The sequence below is a fragment of the Anser anser genome (assembly GCF_964211835.1).
Source record: "Anser anser genome assembly, chromosome: 12".
Lineage (NCBI taxonomy): Eukaryota > Metazoa > Chordata > Aves > Anseriformes > Anatidae > Anser > Anser anser.
In genome coordinates, this window is record NC_139733.1 from 14,533,260 (window position 1) to 14,549,360 (window position 16,101).

A 16,101-nucleotide genomic window follows, 5' to 3' on the forward strand; every position below is an offset into this window, starting at 1 on the left:
GCTGCCCTGTGTCCCCAGGGGTGCTGCGGCACCTGCTGCTGCCCCGTGCTCCTTACGGCCCAGGGTGTCTGGTGTGCCTCGTGTCCCCCGGTGCTCCCTGGTGTCACCTGATGTCCCTCCGTGCCTCGTGGCTCTCAGCGCGCCCTGCTGTGTCGGTGGACACTCGGTGTGCCTTGCTGCCCTTTGCTGTCAACTGGTGCTCTGTATGGCCCGGTGTGCCCTACGGCCCCGGTGTGCCTGCAGTGCCCGGTGTCCTGTGGTGTGCCCTACGGCCCCGGTGTGCCTGCAGTGCCCGGTGTCCTGTGGTGTTCCCCATGGCCCGGGTGTGCCTGTAGTGCCCGGTGTCCTCTGCTGTTCCCTACAGCCCCAGTGCACCCGTAGTGCTTGGTGGCCTCTGGTGTTCCCATGGCCGTGGTGCACCCGTAGTGCCCGGTGTCGCCCGGTGCGCCCTACAGCCCCGGTGTGCCTTTACTGCCCGGTGTCCCCCGGAGTTCCCCACGGCCCCGGAGCGCCTTTCCCGCCCGGTGTCCCCTGGTGTTCCCCGCGCCCTCAGCGCCCTATGTCCCCGGCGCCCCCCCCCGCGCGCTCTCCGCCCCCGGCGCGCCCTCGCCCCCCCCGGGCCGCCCCACGGCCCCGCGCCCCGGGCTCGCCCCGGTGCCGGTGCCGGTGCGGCGGGACTGCAAGTCCCGGCAAGCCGCGGGCGGGCGGCGCGGCCAATGGCGCACGGGGGGCGGCGCGGCCCGGCTCTGCCTCCGCCGCCGCCCGGTGCCGCGGCGCAGAGAGCCCCGGAGCGGCCGCGCGGCGCCGGCCCCGCAGCCCGGCTCTGAGCCGCCCGCCCGGCCCGGCCCGCCCCGCCGCGCCCCGCCGCCCTCAATGAGGTTCTTCCGACTCACCTTCAAGTGCTTCGTGGATTGCTTCTGAGCTCCCCGGGCACGGAGCCGCCCCCGAGCCGCCCCCGGTCCCCGGCCCCCCGCGCCATGCCCCCCGTCCCCGCCGACACGGCCGCCCCGCAGCCGCCCGCCGCCCCGCGCCGCGACGCCGCCGCCGCCGCCGCCCCGCCGGGCTCCGGTAAGCGCGGGGCAGGCGGCCCGGGGCGGGGGGGGGGGGGTGGGACGCGGGGACACGGTGCAGGGAGGGGACGGGGACGCGCGGGGAGGTGCGGGGGGGACCCCACGGCCACGCGCGACCGCGGCGCGCCCCCTCCCGCCGCCGCGGGGTGAGTCACCGCTCTGCATTGTGACGTCACGCGCCGGCCTGACATCTGACGTCACGGCCCGAGTGGGGGGCTCGGGGGGGAGGGGGGCAGCGAGCGCCTTCCCCCCCCTCCCCCCCCCCCCCGGTGCCCTTCCCCTCCGTCCGACCCCATGGGCGCCCGTGCCGGCGGCGTGGGCCCCCCTGTCCCCGCAGAGGGCGCGGAGCCCCCCGCGGCGGGCGAGGAGCGGGCGGTGACGGCGCCGCTGGTGGGGCCCCCCGGCCCCCCCAAAGCGGCCGCCCCCGAGCGGGAGACGTGGACGCGGCAGATGGACTTCATCATGTCCTGCGTGGGCTTCGCCGTGGGGCTGGGCAACGTCTGGCGCTTCCCCTACCTGTGCTACAAGAACGGCGGAGGTGAGCCCCACCGGCACCCGGACGCGGGTGGGGGGCGCAAACCGGGGGGGCGCGCCCCGCACGGGGCCCCGCGGCCCGTTGAGATGCCCCCGGCGGGGTTACGGGGCCACCCGCGCGGGTGAGGGGCCACCCCGTGGGGCTGCTGGGGGTCTCGTGGGGGTCGGGGGCCGCGGGGAGCCCCCCGGCACCTGCCCGCCCTGACCTACATCGGCGGCGCGGCGAGGGGGAGTGCGCGGAGGCCCGCTCGCCATTCGCTGCGCCCGGCGGGCGGCGCGGGGGGGACCGGGGGGGGGGGGGGGGGCAGCAGCGGCGGCTGAGCCTGCCCCGCGTGTGCCCCCCTCCCCGGTCCCAGGCGTCTTCCTCATCCCCTACCTGCTCATCGTCTTCGTGGGCGGCATCCCCGTCTTCTTCCTGGAGGTGGCCCTGGGACAGTTCATGAAGCAGGGGGGCATCGCCGCCTGGAACATCGCCCCCCTCTTCAAAGGTACCGCCGGCACCCCGCCGCCCTTTAAATCCCCCCCCCCGGTCCTGCCCGGGGGCCCCCCGGCACCGTGCCCACGCGCTGCCGGCGGCTCCCTGCCCACACCCTGCCTGCTGCCTGCACCTTGCCCATGTCCCGCGGGCGCCCCGGCCAAGGGTGGCAGCTCCCCGCGGCGCCCGCGCCGCCCTGCCCTGCCCCACGGCTCCCCGTCTGCCGCCGCCGGCTTCCCCCGAGCGCCGCCGGGTCCCGTCCCTCCGCCCACCTCCTGCGGTTCACCACGTCCTGCCCCGGGCTCCCCGCACACCCCGAGCCGTCACCGCCGTCCTGCCCCGAGCCGTCACCGCCGTCCTGCCCCGTCCTCGCCCGCACCCCGCGTCCTGCCCAGGGTTTCTCCCCCCCCCCCGCACGTCCCCGCCGGGTTGGGTTGCCGTGGGTGGGCTGGGCCCCGCGCCAGCCCCTGCGGGCTCTGACGTCCCGGTGGTGCTTCAGGTCTGGGCTTGGCCTCCATGGTGATCGTCTTCTTCTGCAACTCCTACTACATCATGATCCTGGTGTGGGGGCTCTTCTACCTGGTGCACTCGCTGACCGACACGCTGCCCTGGGCCACCTGCGGCCACGCCTGGAACACGGAGCAGTGCGCCGAGTTCTTCCACCTCGAGCTGTGCCGGAACGCCAGCACCAACGCCAGCGCCGCCGCCGCCGCCGGGGCCCTCAACTTTAGCTGCACCGACCTGGCCAACAAGCGCTCGCCCGTCATCGAGTTCTGGGAGTGAGTGCAGGGACGGCGCCGCGGGGACACGGGGGGGGGGCCGGGGGGGACGTGCAGGCGCTCAGCGCTGCCCCGCTGTGCAGGAACAAGGTGCTGCGGCTCTCGGGGGACCTCAGCGAGCCGGGGGAGATGAACTGGCAGATGATTCTCTGCCTGGTCACCACCTGGGTCGTCGTCTACTTCTGCATCTGGAAGGGCGTCAAGTCGACGGGGAAGGTAACGCTGGGGGGGCTGCGGTACTGCCTCCCTCCCGTCCTCCCCACCGGTCCCACGTCTGTCTGGGGGGTGCCCCCAGCAGCTGGGGACGTCCCAGGTCCTGGTCTCGCTGGGGACACCTGCGGCGCATGACAGAGAGCCACAGCCCTGCCCCACAGCCCGGCTGGGGGGGCTGGGGCTCACCAGCACCCCCTCCTCCTCCGCAGATCGTCTACTTCACGGCGCTCTTCCCCTACGTGGTCCTCATCCTGCTGCTGGTCCACGGCGTGACGCTGCCCGGGGCGCTGGGCGGCATCGTCTACTACCTGAAACCCGACTGGTCCAAGCTGGCCGAGGCGCAGGTGAGGGCAGGGGGAGGGAGGCGAGGGCCCTGGGGGGGCCGGGACAGGGACACACGCTGCGCCCCCCCGGCACCCCCAACGGTCCCCCTGCGCCGCAGGTCTGGATCGACGCCGGCACCCAGATCTTCTTCTCCTACGCCATCGGGCTGGGCGCCCTGACCGCGCTGGGCAGCTACAACCGCTTCCACAACAACTGCTACAGGTAGGGCCGTGCCGCCCGCGAGGGAAGCCCCTGGGGCCCCCCATCACCCCCCCAGCGCCCCGTGACCCTCTCTGCCCGCAGGGACGCCTACATCCTGGCCGTCATCAACAGCTCCACCAGCTTCTTCGCCGGCTTCGTCGTGTTCTCCGTGCTGGGCTTCATGGCCTCAGAGCAAGGCGTGGATATCTCCAAGGTGGCCGAGTCCGGTGAGTGGTGGGCGGTCCAGCGGGTGCCGGCCGGTCCCGTGTCCCCCGTGGGGCTGGCACCGCTGACCCCGCTGTCCCGCAGGCCCTGGGCTGGCCTTCATCGCCTACCCCAAAGCCGTGACGCTGATGCCCTTGTCCCCACTGTGGGCCACGCTCTTCTTCTTCATGCTCCTGGTGCTGGGGCTGGACAGCCAGGTACGGCGGCGGGGATGGGCACGGGGATGGGGACGGGGCCGCCCGCCCCCGCTGAGCCCCGCCGTGTGCCGCAGTTTGTCGGTGTGGAGGGTTTCATCACGGGCATCCTGGACCTGTTCCCCCAGCCGGGGGCCGGCTCGCTGCGCCGCGAGCTCACCGCCGCGCTCTGCTGCGTCGTCTGCTGCCTCATCGACCTCTCCATGGTGACACAGGTGGGGACAGGGGACAGCCGTGGGGACGTCGTGCTGTCCCCTCCCGTGGCATGGGGCAGGAGCTCCCGTGGCCCGTGGGGTGTCCGTGCTGGCGGGGGGGGTCTCGGTGACGTTTGGGACAGGCGGCGCAGCCCGGTGACGCGTGTCCCCGTCCCCGCAGGGCGGCATGTACGTGTTCCAGCTCTTTGACTACTACTCGGCCAGCGGGATCACGCTGCTGTGGCAGGCCTTCTGGGAGTGCGTGGTCATCGCCTGGGTCTACGGTGAGGCCGCGGGACGGGGAGGGACGGCGGGGACGGATGGCGGGGACGGGCACCCCACGGGCCCCGGCTGTGACGTCCCCGTCCCCGCAGGCGCCGACCGCTTCATGGACGACGTGGCCCGCATGATCGGCTACCGGCCCCTGCCCTTCATGAAGTGGTGCTGGGCCGTGGTGACGCCGCTGGTCTGCGTGGTGAGCCGGGGACACGCTCACGCGTGGGCTGGGACAGGCGCGCACTGCGGGCACCGGGCTCCCCCCGGCGGCTGCTGGGGGCACGGCAGGGCGCTGGGTGCTGGGCGCTGGGTGCTGGGCGCTGGGTGCTGGGTGCTGGGACACGCGTGGGTGTGGGTTGGCACAGCCGGGACCTCGCTGCCCCTCTGCCCAGGGCATCTTCGTGTTCCACGTGGTGAACTACAAGCCGCTGACGTACAACAAGACGTACGTGTACCCGTGGTGGGGCGACGCCATCGGCTGGGTCCTGGCGCTGTCCTCCATGCTCTGCATCCCCTGCACCGTCCTCTACAAGCTCCTGCGCTGCAAAGGCTCCCTGCGCGAGGTGAGGCGGCTCCGTCCCCACCCCGTCTCTGTGTCGTCCCAGCCTCACCCCCGTCCCGATGTGAATCCCGTCCCCTGTGCCGTCTCTGTCCCATCGCCACCCAGGTCTCATCGCTGTCCTTGCTGGCATCTCTGTCCCATCCCATGCTGAATCCCATCCTCGTCCCCACTGCCTTCTCACCTCCATCTGAATCCTGTCCCCGTTACTATCTCAGTGCCACCCCCATCCAAATCCCATCCCCATCCCTGCCCCCATCCCATCACCATCTCAGATTTATCCCCGTGCCCCCCTCGTCCCTCTCCCACTCCCATTTCCACCCTTCCCCACTCCAATCTCAGCCCCATCCCCACCCCATCCCCGTGGGCAGGGGCATGCCCCGTGCCACCCCCGTCTCGGTGGCCCCGGTGCTGAGCCGGTCCCGTCCCCGCAGCGCTGGCAGCTCCTGACCACGCCGATCTGGGGCCACCACCACCTGGAGTACCTGACGCCCGAGGCCGAAGCCAAGCTCCTGGCCCCGGAGCCCCCCAAGGAGAAGGCGACGCTCTTCGAGACTGTGATCTGAGCGTGGGGAGGGTCGCGCTGCTCCCGCCTGCCATAGCAATAATGCCAGCACCGCCTCCCACCCTCGCTGCCCCGCGCCTGGCGCCCCCCCCCCCCCCGCCGCGGGGCCGGGGCTCCTCGGGGACACGGGGCCGGGGCGGCCGCGGGGGTCCCCGACACGGGGGCGTGTGGCACCGGGGGAGGGGGTGGCTTGGGGAGGGTGGGGGAGGGTGGGGGGGAAGCGAGCGGGACAGCCCCTCCCCGGTGTCCGTCCCCACGTCCCGGCCCCCCCGCCCCGTCCCATCCCGGCCCCCCCAGCCGGTGGCACCTCGCTCACTAACCGCTTCTGTAGCGTTTGTCTGGTGTAACCCCGACCGCCCCGACATCTGGCAATAAACTGGGAGACCCTGGCACCCCCGCCTCGGGAAGGGGGCACCGCATTTTGGGGGGGGGGGGGGAGTGCTGGGTTGGGGGGGAGCTGCTGCCCCTGGGGTGGCACGGGAAGGGGCTGGCGGAGCAGAGGGGGCTGCGGGTGCGAGGCTGCCCCTCGCCGCTGGGAGAATTGGGGTTGTGGGGGGGGGGCAGCTGCTGCCCTGTGGGGGGTTGTGGGGCTGAGCCCCGGCTCGCTGGCCCTCACTGTGCCTGCCTGTCCCTGCCCTGCTGTCCCCTGGGACCGAGGGGCCCCAACCTGCCTTGGCACCTCAGGTTGCCCGAGCCTGGCTCCAGGGCGCAGCTGGGGGTGTCGGAGGGTGTGCGCCCTGCGCCTGGCGCCAGCGGTTTGTGTGGGGCCAGGGCCGTGCCCCCACCTCCCTCCGTGCCCAGCAGTGGCACCGATTCCCTCCAGCAGCACCGTGGCCGCCCCAGGAGGTCCCGGAGCATCCTGCCCTGCAGCGGGGTCGGGGACGTCCCCACCAAGAGGGACGAGGGGGTACAAGTGCCACCACCGCCTGCCCGGGCCTTCCTCGGGCGCAGGTCTGTGCGGGGGGCTGCGTCGTACCGCGTCACACCACGCCGTGCCTCAGGGCTCCGTCCTAACACGCCGTGCCGTGCCGTGCCATGTCAGGGGCTACATTCTGCCAGTCCAGGGGCTGTCCCGTGCCAGGTGGCCGTGCTGTGCCGTGCCGTGCCGTGCTGTGCCGTGGCAGGGCCCGCACTGAGCTCCCGCTGGCACCATGGCGCAGCAGGGGCTCGTCCCCAGGTGCCACCCAGTCCCACCACTGCACCCTCTCACCCCGCCGGGCCGAGCCGGCCGTTCCTGCCCCACCGGCAGCACACTCGGTAATTAGTGCGGGCAGGGCACGGAAGCACCGTTGATAATTGGCGGTGACTCGTTAGCGCTGGAGCGCCGCGTGCCCGGGGTGCGGCAGGACTTTCCGGCAGGGCTGGTCGGCGGGGCCGCCTGGCGTCCCGGTGCGCCGGGGCCGTGCGGGTGCCCGCTGCCGCAGCGGGGCCGGGGCTGGGCGAGGAGGGCGCGGAGGCGAGCGTCGGCATCGCCCTCGCTTCATGTCGCGGCACGCCGCGGCCCTGCCGCCCCCTCGATAAAAGGCACGGCCGCGGGCCAGCGTCAGGGTGCTGCCAGTGGAGACGGTGAGAGCGCAGGGACTGGGACGGGGGGGGGGGGGACTTGAAGGGAAAGGGGGGAGAGGAGGTGCTGGGAGAGGGCTCTTTGCCACCCGGACTTTCCCCACAGCCCCGCGCGAGCCCGCGTCACGGGTTTGACACACGCTGTGCCCCCTGCAGGGACGGCGCCCGCGGCACCATGAACCGGATCACGGTGTACGAGCGCGCCAACTTCGAGGGGCTGAGCCGGGAGTTCACCTGCGACGTGCCCGACCTGCACGAGCTGGACTTTGGGAACTGCATCGCCTCCCTGAAGGTGGTGGGGCAGCCCTGGATCGCCTACACGGAGCCCAAGTACGAGGGGGAGCCGCACGCCTTCGAGGAGGGCGAGTACCCCTCGGTGGGGCGGCCCAACAGCTTCTCGGCGCTGCGCCTGGTGCACGACGACCTGGGGGACCCCCAGATCACCCTCTACGAGCGCCCCAACTTCCAGGGGGCCTGCAAGGTGGTGACGGAGGAGACCAACCTGGCCTACGGCTACTTCAACGACCGCGTGGCCTCCCACGTGGTGCAGCGGGGGGTCTGGCTGCTCTACCAGCACCCCGGCCGCGGGGGCTGGCACTGCCTGGCCTGGCCCGGCGAGCGCCTCGCCGACTACAAGCCCGAGCTGAACTTCCAGGCGAGGCTCTCGCACCTGCGCCCGCTGCGGCCCGGGCGGCCTCTGGTCTCGGCGCGCCTCCTGTGGGAGCAGAAGCGGGTGGAGGCCGAGCGGGAGGTGCTGGTGGACGAGATCGTGGGGGTGAACGAGACGGCGGCGGAGCAGGCGCTGGCGGCCGGCAGCACGCGGGAGTACAGCACCACGCTCTGGCAGAGCTTCCACTTCAGCAACAGCACCAGCCTGAAGGCCGGGCTCTCCTTCACGCTGGCCGTGGAGGCCTCCAACGTCTTCACGGTGCAGAAGGGGCGCAGCGAGTCCAGCACGCGGCGGGAGCGGGTGGAGGTGCAGCTGCCGGCCAAGATCCCCCCGCGCACGGCGCTGAGCATCCGCGTGCTGCGCAAGGAGGTGACGCTGTCCGTGCCCGTGCTGCTCACCGTCACCCAGAACGAGGCGGTGCGCACCGAGCTGGGCGAGTACCGCAGCGTCTCGGGCACCAACATCAGCGCCCGCTTCAGCATGAAGCCTCTGCCGGCCGCCGGCACGGAGCCGGGGGGCGCAGTGGGGACGGAGCAGGTGCCCGGCGGGTGCTGAGCCCGTGCTGCCGCCCCGCGTGCCCTGCTCACGGTGTGGGGTTGTGGGGCGCGTGCCCGTGGGGACACCTCGGTGGGTGGCTCCGGTGGGCTGGACCCGGTGCTGCAGCTGGCCCCACGGTGCCCAGGGAGCCCCAACATGGGGGCAGTGACAATAAATCCCGTCCTGAAGTGCCCTGCTGCTGCTGCTGCTGCTGCTGCTGCTGCTGCTGCTGCTGCTGGGGGCTGGCAGCGGCCATGTTGCGGGGAAGTGTGAGGGGATGTGGTGGGGACGTGTGGCTGTGGGGACATGGTGGGGATGGACACGAGTGGCTGTGGGGACAGCAGGGAGGGACGCAGGGATAGACATCGGTGGCAGTGGGGACATAAAGGGGGGGACACTTGGGGCTGTGGGGACACAAGAGGGGACATGGGGATGGACATGGGTGGCCGTGGGGACATAAAGGGGGGGACATGGGGACATAAAGGGGGGAAACTTGAGGCTGGGGGGACACGAGGATGGATATGGGGAGCTGTGGGGACATGAAGGGGGGGATGCTTGTGGCTAGAGGGGACAAAGGGATGGACACGTGTGGCTGTGGGGATACAGTGAGGGACACGGGTGGCCATGGGGACACAAGAGGGGGCATGGGGATGGGCACGGGTGGTTGTGGGGACATACGGGGGGTGGGGGACATGTGGCTGTGGGGACACAAAGGGGGACGTGGGGATTGAAGGGGTGGCCGTGGGGACACAGTGAGGGATATATATGGCCGCGGGGACACGGGGATGGACACGCGTGGCTGTGGCGACACAGTAAGGGACATGGGTGGCCGTGGGGACACACCGAGGGACCCCCGTGGCGGCCGGGCCGGGCCCTCTCGGGCTCCCCGGAGCCGCCCCCTCCAGCCCCCAGCCCCGCCCCGGGCCTGCCCCCCACGTGGCGGCGGCCGCCTGTCCCTTTAAAAGACACCCCTACCCGCCCTCCTAGCCACGCCCCCCTCCTTCCTATTCGCCGAACCCTCTCGGCTCTCCCCCTCCCTATTGGCCGCGGCGTGCGGCGCGCGGAGCCGATTGGCTCGGTGAGCCGGGCCGGCCCGCCCTCCTCCCCGCCTCGGTAGGAGGAGGGCGCCAAGATGGCGGCGGCGATGGCGGCGGCGGAGCCGGCGGAGGAGGAGGCGGAGGCGCTGGGGCTCTTCACCGGCATCGGCCTGAGCGAGGCCAAGGCCCGCGAGACGCTGCGCAACGCCGCCCTCAGCGCCCAGCTCCGCCGCGCCGTGCTGCAGGCCCGCGGCGCGCTGGGCTCCGGCCTGGACAAGGCCACCGGGGCTCTGCTCTACAACGCGGCCGCCCGGCTCCGCGACCCCGGCCGCCTGGCCTTCCTCGTGGCGTACATCGGCCGCGGGGACATCCGCAGCGACCTGCAGCTCGGCGGTGCGGCGCGGCCGGGGGGTCATGGGGAGGGGTCCCGGGGGGGGGTTCTGGGGGGCCTTATGGGGGTCCTGGGGGGCTTGGGGAGGACCTTTAGGGGGTCCTGGGGGGCCTTATGGGGAGATCTGGGGGGCCTTGGGGGGTCCCGGAGGGCTTGGGGAGAGCCTTGGGGGCCTTGGGGGGGTCCTGGGGGGCCTTATAGGGCCTTATAGGGAGATCTGGGGGGCCTTGGGGGGATCCTGGGGTTGTCCGGGGGTGCCTTGGGGGGTCCTGGGGGGCTTGGGGAGGACCTTTAGGGGGTCCTGGGGGCCTTGGGGGGTCCTAAGGGCCTTAGGTGGGGTCTTGGGATTGTCCTGGGGGGCTTGGGGAGGGCTTTGGGGGGGGGTCCTGGGGGGCTTGGGGAGGGCCTTTGGAGCGTCCTGGGGGCTTTTGGGGCATCCTAAGGGCCTTAGGTGGGGTCCTGGGGTTGTCCTGGGGGGCTTTGGGGGGGTCTTGGGGGGTTTGGGGGGGTCCTGGAGGGCTTAGGGAGAGCCTTGGGGGGGTCCTGTAATTGTCCTGGGGGGCTTGGGGAGGGCTTTTGGGGGGTCCCAGGGCTTTTTGGGGGGGCCCGTGCCACTGCTGACGGCGCTGTGCCCGCAGCCGCCCTGCAGTACCTGCGCAGCCACCCGCTTGACCCCCTGGATGCAGCTGACTTTGAGCAGGCGTGCGGCGTGGGCGTGCGGGTCAGCCCCGAGCAGATCGAGGAGGCGGTGAGAGACGGGGGGATGCGGGGGGGGGGTGACACAAGGGAGCGGGGGGGCAACACATGGGATCAGGATCCTCAGGACGGGGGAGTCTTGGGGGTGGGACGCCACATAGGGCTGGGGAGTCTGGGGGGACACCACATGGGACCAGGGGGTGGGGGGGGGACACACAGCATGGGGCTGGGGGGTCCAGCGGAGGGACACCGCACAGGACTGGGGGGCCCCGGCTCGCCGCTCAGCCCCGGTGTGCCCGTTCCGCTCGCCAGGTGGAGGCCGTGATCAGCCGGCACCGGGAGGAGCTGCTGGCCGAGCGCTACCGCTTCAACATGGGGCTGCTGATGGGTGAGTGGGGGCGGCGGGGTCCCCATCCCTTGACAGGACCTCCTCCTGCCCTGTGTCCTGTCCCCCTCTGGGCTTCCACAGCCCCTGGCACCCTGCCGTAGGAGCAGGGGCACCCCCGGTGCCCTGGGTCTATCCCGGGGCTGCTGGCCCAGGAGTCGATGCGGGGAGCCCTGGCCAAACCCCCCGGGCCCCTCGCCCACGCTGTGCTCCCCCCTGCAGGGGAGGCGCGCAGCCGGCTGCAGTGGGCGGACGGGAAGAGCATCAAGAACGAGGTGGACCTGCAGGTGGGTGCGGGTCGGGCACTGCCTGTCCCCTGTCGGTGTGGGGCCAGGGATAGCTTGTGCTAGGCGGGCGTGGGACAGGCTGCGGGTCACGGGGCTGCCCTCAGGCCCTGGGGCACTACATCAAGATGTTCTTGTTTTTCCCAGGTGCTGCATTTGCTGGGACCAAAGACAGAAGCAGACCTGGAAAAGAAACCAAAGGTGATGCAGTGGGGAAGGCTGGGAACTGGGCTGGCATTTCCCAAACAGCTGCTCCGCAGCCCCAGCCACCCTCGGGGCTGTGCTCTGGGCTGGTTCCCGTCCCTGTACGTGGTCCCGCTGCTCCTCAAGTGCTCTGTGGGGTCTGGGGCTGTGCAAGGAGCCTGCTGTGGCCCTGCACTTCCCACACCAACCGGGGCCCAGCCACCACCCTGGGATGGGACCGAGGGGGAAGGAGCGTGTCGGAGCTGGACACTAAGGCTGCGCTTGTCCCTGCAGGCTACGAAGGCCCGGCCGGTCCAGGAAGAGAAGCAGAAGGCGCCCGTGGTGGAGAACGGTGAGGGGCTCTGTCAGCCTGCCAGCAGCTGCCCCAGCCCTCCGGTTCCTGGGACTCGGCCCCAGGAGCAACCTGGGCTGTGGTCAGGCAGCTCGCGGTGCTTGGGGAGCTCCCTTTGTCCCATTGGGCAGCGCTGCTCCTGCACGTTTTGTCCTTTACGGGTAAAAAGGGAGGTCTCAGCAGCACAGTGGGCAGGCGGAGGAGGAGGAGGTGGCAGCAGCTCGGCCCCGTCTCTCTTTGCAGGTGAGGTGGGCACAGAGACGAAATCGCTGCTGGAGCAGCTGCGGGGAGAAGCCCTCAAGTTCCACAAGCCGGGTGAGCGCAGGGAAGCACTGCCGCGTGCTGGCCCTGGCTTTGTGTCCCCGGGGAGGGCTGTCCTGGCCCTGTGCCCTTCCCCGCGGGCTGCTGGGCTCGGGGCGGCGCCACAGCACTGACCATGCTGTCACCCCAGGAGAGAACTACAAGACGGAGGGCTACGTGGTGACGCCCAACACCATGGCGCTGCTGAAGCAGCACCTGGCGGTCACGGGCGGGCAGGTGAGCTCGGGTCCCCTCTGAGGGGGGCTCTGTTGTGCAGCGAGGTGTCAGGGGGGCACGGGGGCCTGTAGGGGACTCCTCCTCGGTGTCCCGCCCCCACAGGGGGTGTCTCCTGCTGCGGGACAAACGTCCCATTTTCTCCTGGCAGGTGCGGACGCGGTTCCCTCCTGAGCCCAACGGGATCCTGCACATCGGGCACGCCAAGGCCATCAACTTCAATTTCGGCTACGCCAAGGTGAGCGGTGCCACCGGGCTGCGCCCAGGCCCCTCGGGGGAAACGGGTGCTCACTGTCCCCGTGTCCCCAGGCCAACGGGGGCGTGTGCTTCCTGCGCTACGACGACACCAACCCCGAGAAGGAGGAGGAGAAGTACTTCACGGCCATCCGGGAGATGGTGGAGTGGCTCGGTACAGCTCGGGCTGGCGAGGGCAGGGTGGGCCGGGCTGCCGCCGGGGACATCCCCGTGTGCGGGTCCCGCTGCTGGCCCCGGGGGCAGCTCCAACCTGCCCCGTCCCCTCAGGCTACCAGCCCTACGCGGTGACCCACGCCTCGGACTACTTCGACCAGCTCTACGCCTGGGCCCTGGAGCTCATCCGCAGGTGGGTGTGCCGGGGCGCTGGGCGGGGATGCTCAGGGGACGGGCTGCCCGTGTCCGCTGACCGCGCGTCCCCCTTGCAGGGGCCAGGCCTACGTCTGCCACCAGAAAGTCGAGGAGATCAAGGGCCACAACCCGCCGCCCTCGCCGTGGCGGGACCGGCCTGCGGAGGAATCGCTCCTTCTCTTCGAGGTACTCTTGGCCGGGGGCAGGTGCTGCAGGACTCTGTGGGTTTCGGGTCCGTGGCCCAGCTGACAGCTGCTCCCCGCCCCGCAGGACATGCGAAAGGGCAAGTTTGGGGAGGGGGAGGCCACGCTGCGGATGAAACTGGTGATGGAGGACGGGAAGATGGACCCCGTCGCCTACCGCGTCAAGTTCACTCCGCACCACCGCACCGGGGACAAATGGTGGGGAGAGTCCCGGCGATTGTGGGGACGGGTCTGCATCTTGGGGGACTGGGGGGGTCTCGGGGGGTGGTGCAGGGAGCCCAGGGCAGACTGCATCCTTCTCGCAGGTGCATCTACCCCACGTACGACTACACGCACTGCCTGTGCGACTCCATCGAGCACATCACGCACTCCCTCTGCACCAAGGAGTTCCAGGCCAGGTGAGCGCCGTGCGCGGCCCGGGGCCGATCCCTGCTGGGCAGGGGGGCTGAGGGCAGGCGTGGGGCTGAGCCAGGTTATTTCCGCGCCTTCCTCGCAGGCGCTCCTCCTACTTCTGGCTGTGCAACGCGCTGGACGTCTACTGCCCTGTGCAGTGGGAGTACGGGCGCCTGAACCTGCTCTACACCGTCGTCTCCAAGAGGAAAATCATCCGCCTGGTGGAGACGGGTGCTGTGAGGTAGGATTGGGGCCGGCAGCCAGGGTGGGGCTCGCTCGGGGCGTGTTTTTGGTCGTGACACCCGTGTTTTCTCAGGGACTGGGACGACCCGCGGCTCTTCACCCTGACAGCCCTGCGCCGGCGAGGCTTCCCCCCCGAGGCCATCAACAACTTCTGCGCCCGGGTAGGCGCCGTGGGGCAGGGCGGGGCGGCGGGCAGCCGCGTCCCCCAGCCCCCGGGGTGACGGCAGGCCCTCCCGCAGGTCGGTGTGACCGTGGCCCAGGCAACGATGGAGCCACACCTGCTGGAGGCATGCGTGCGGGAGGTGCTGAACGAGCAGGCCCCCCGCGCCATGGCCGTGCTGGAGCCTCTCAAGGTCACCATCACCAACTTCCCCGCTCCTGAGGTGAGGCGGCCGCAGGCTGGGCTGGGAGCAGGGGTTCCGCAGGGTCGGTGTTCACCCCCCTCCCTTGTCCCCAGACAATCGATGTCCTTGTGCCCAACTTCCCAGCCGATGAGAGCCGGGGCTTCCACAAAGTGCCCTTCCAGCCCACCGTCTACATCGAGGAGACCGACTTCAGGGAGGTGAGCTGGGCGCGGTGCTCCGTGCCCCCTGGGAACGGCATCGGCGTGGGGGGAGACACAGGAGGGGGGGAACAAAGAGGTGCTGGGAGGGGGAACCTGTGCTGGGCCCCCTCTTGCAGCGCTGAACTGTCTCGCAGGAGCTGGACAAGGGCTACAAGCGGCTGGCCCCGGGGCAGCCCGTGGGACTGCGCCACGCCGGCTACGTCATTGCCGTCCAGAACGTCATCAAGGTGGGTGACCTGGGGGTGGGCGCGGGCTCCCTGCCACCCCTGGGCCGTGCAGGGCCGTGGGAGCAGAGCCCTGTGGGCGCAGGGTGACCCCGAGCCGGGGCCCCCGTGCCTCAGCCCCAGCTGCGCTGCGGGGCAGGGCTCCGGTCTGACGGCTCCTCTCGCCTCGCCCAGAACGCCAGCGGGCGCGTGATGGAGCTGGAGGTGACCTGCACAAAGTCAGAGGCGGCCGAGAAGCCCAAAGCCTTCATCCACTGGGTGTCGGAGCCGCTGACGTGTGAAGTGCGGCTCTACGAGCGGCTGTGAGTAGGGGGCTGTGGGCAGGGGCCGGCGCAGCGGTGCTGCTGGCGCCGGGACTGGCACCGCCTGGCTCCCGCCGCCCGCTGAAACCGGAGCCGCGTGTTCAGCACCTTTCTGTCCCTCGTGGCTCTGCGTTCCCCCTTCTGGCAGGGTTTTGTCCCCAGGGGAGGGACGGCGCCCTGGGGGCCAGGCGCTACTGCTGCCCTCCAGCCCCTCGCCCCCCGGCGTCGGATGAGACTCTCCTTTTTCAGGTTTTTGCACAAAAATCCCGAGGACCCCGCGGAGGTTCCCGGGGGCTTTCTGAGCGATCTCAATCCTGTGAGTGCTGGCAGGAGCTGGGCTCGCAGCCCCACGGGGCGGCACCCCCTTCCCTGCAGCCCCTCCTGCTCCCCTGTCCCTGGTGGCACCAGGAATTGGGGCGGGGGGCCCGGGGGTGCTGTGACAGCGCTGTCCCCTCCCGCCAGGACTCCCTACGCGTGGTGGACAATGCCCTGGCTGACAGATCCGTCCTCGCTGCCCGGCCCTTTGCCAAATTCCAGTTCGAGCGCCTGGGCTACTTCTCCGTGGATCCCGACAGCACCGAGGGGAAGGTGAGCCCCGCGGCAGGACCCCCCCAGAGCTGCGGGCCCCCCCCCCGGTGGGAGCTGCGGGGCTCAGCGCCTCCCCCTGCCTCTCTCTCCGCAGCTGGTGTTCAACCGCACGGTGACGCTGAAGGAAGACCCCGGCAAAGCCTGAGCGGAGGCCCCGCTGCCCCCACCACCGCCGCCGCTTGCGTGCCCGGCTGTGGGGCCGCGTCCCGGGGGGGGGGGCCCAGGCTGGAGCCCGGCCCCTGCGCCCCCCCCCCCCCCCAGCGCCACAGCTGCCTTAGCACAGCCCCACGGGGCCGTGCATGCCCCCCCCCACGGCATCACCTCAATAAACTGGAGCATCCCACCCGTGGCTCCGTGCTCTTGCTGCCTGCTGGCCCCGGGGGGCTCTGGGGGTCCCCTGGGGGCTTGGGGACACGGGTGGGGGTGACACGGGAGGGCTGGGGGGGGGGGTGTGGGCACAGCGCCCGGCACCGTCCTGCGTTATGGGGGGCTTGAGTGGGGGGTCCCCAGCCTGGGGCGCCCTGACCCCGTGTCCCCCAGCCCCGTGGGCCGCCTTACCCCTGTCCCACCTCCCCCCCACGGGCCCAGTCGGCTCCACGCAGCCCCGGAGGCGCCTGGTAACGGCCCGTGGGCACCCCACGGGACTCCCGTGGGCACCCCGTGGGGGCTTTATGGGCACCCCGCGGGCACCCTGCAGGTCGGGGCGCGGCCCCACGCACCGCACCCCGCGGCCCCCCCG

At 71.7% G+C, this 16,101-nt stretch overlaps 3 protein-coding genes across 4 annotated transcripts; all 3 read left to right on the top strand.

The window, feature by feature from the left end:
• The first annotated feature begins 803 nt into the window (after positions 1–803).
• SLC6A8 (solute carrier family 6 member 8) lies at positions 804–6,001 on the top strand. The gene is made up of 14 exons (XM_083796189.1): positions 804–1,068; positions 1,408–1,608; positions 1,961–2,092; positions 2,579–2,858; positions 2,942–3,074; positions 3,281–3,415; positions 3,514–3,617; positions 3,699–3,823; positions 3,906–4,018; positions 4,093–4,230; positions 4,391–4,493; positions 4,584–4,684; positions 4,878–5,048; positions 5,479–6,001. The coding sequence occupies exons 1-14, from the start codon at positions 978–980 to the stop codon at positions 5,608–5,610; spliced, it is 1,959 nt and encodes a 652-aa protein (XP_083652315.1). The 5' UTR covers positions 804–977; the 3' UTR covers positions 5,611–6,001.
• Positions 6,002–6,159: 158 nt separating this feature from the next.
• On the top strand, positions 6,160–8,572 carry LOC310880420 (epidermal differentiation-specific protein-like). Of its 2 annotated transcripts, none has more exons than XM_083796218.1 (2): positions 6,160–7,175; positions 7,329–8,572. In XM_083796218.1, the coding sequence occupies exon 2, from the start codon at positions 7,348–7,350 to the stop codon at positions 8,395–8,397; it is 1,050 nt and encodes a 349-aa protein (XP_083652344.1). In that variant the 5' UTR covers positions 6,160–7,175; positions 7,329–7,347; the 3' UTR covers positions 8,398–8,572. The 2 variants fall into 2 exon arrangements, with proteins under 2 accessions (XP_083652344.1, XP_083652343.1); XM_083796217.1 differs by having other exon boundaries at positions 6,426–6,560.
• A 908-nt stretch (positions 8,573–9,480) lies between these two features.
• QARS1 (glutaminyl-tRNA synthetase 1) lies at positions 9,481–15,705 on the top strand. Its single transcript, XM_083796231.1, has 23 exons — positions 9,481–9,809; positions 10,446–10,555; positions 10,816–10,891; positions 11,111–11,175; positions 11,320–11,373; positions 11,650–11,707; positions 11,951–12,022; positions 12,159–12,244; positions 12,393–12,479; positions 12,551–12,650; positions 12,764–12,842; positions 12,922–13,030; positions 13,115–13,245; positions 13,353–13,445; positions 13,544–13,681; positions 13,757–13,844; positions 13,923–14,066; positions 14,141–14,245; positions 14,383–14,475; positions 14,647–14,774; positions 15,024–15,090; positions 15,237–15,362; positions 15,457–15,705. The coding sequence occupies exons 1-23, from the start codon at positions 9,512–9,514 to the stop codon at positions 15,505–15,507; spliced, it is 2,358 nt and encodes a 785-aa protein (XP_083652357.1). The 5' UTR covers positions 9,481–9,511; the 3' UTR covers positions 15,508–15,705.
• The last annotated feature ends 396 nt before the right edge of the window (positions 15,706–16,101 follow it).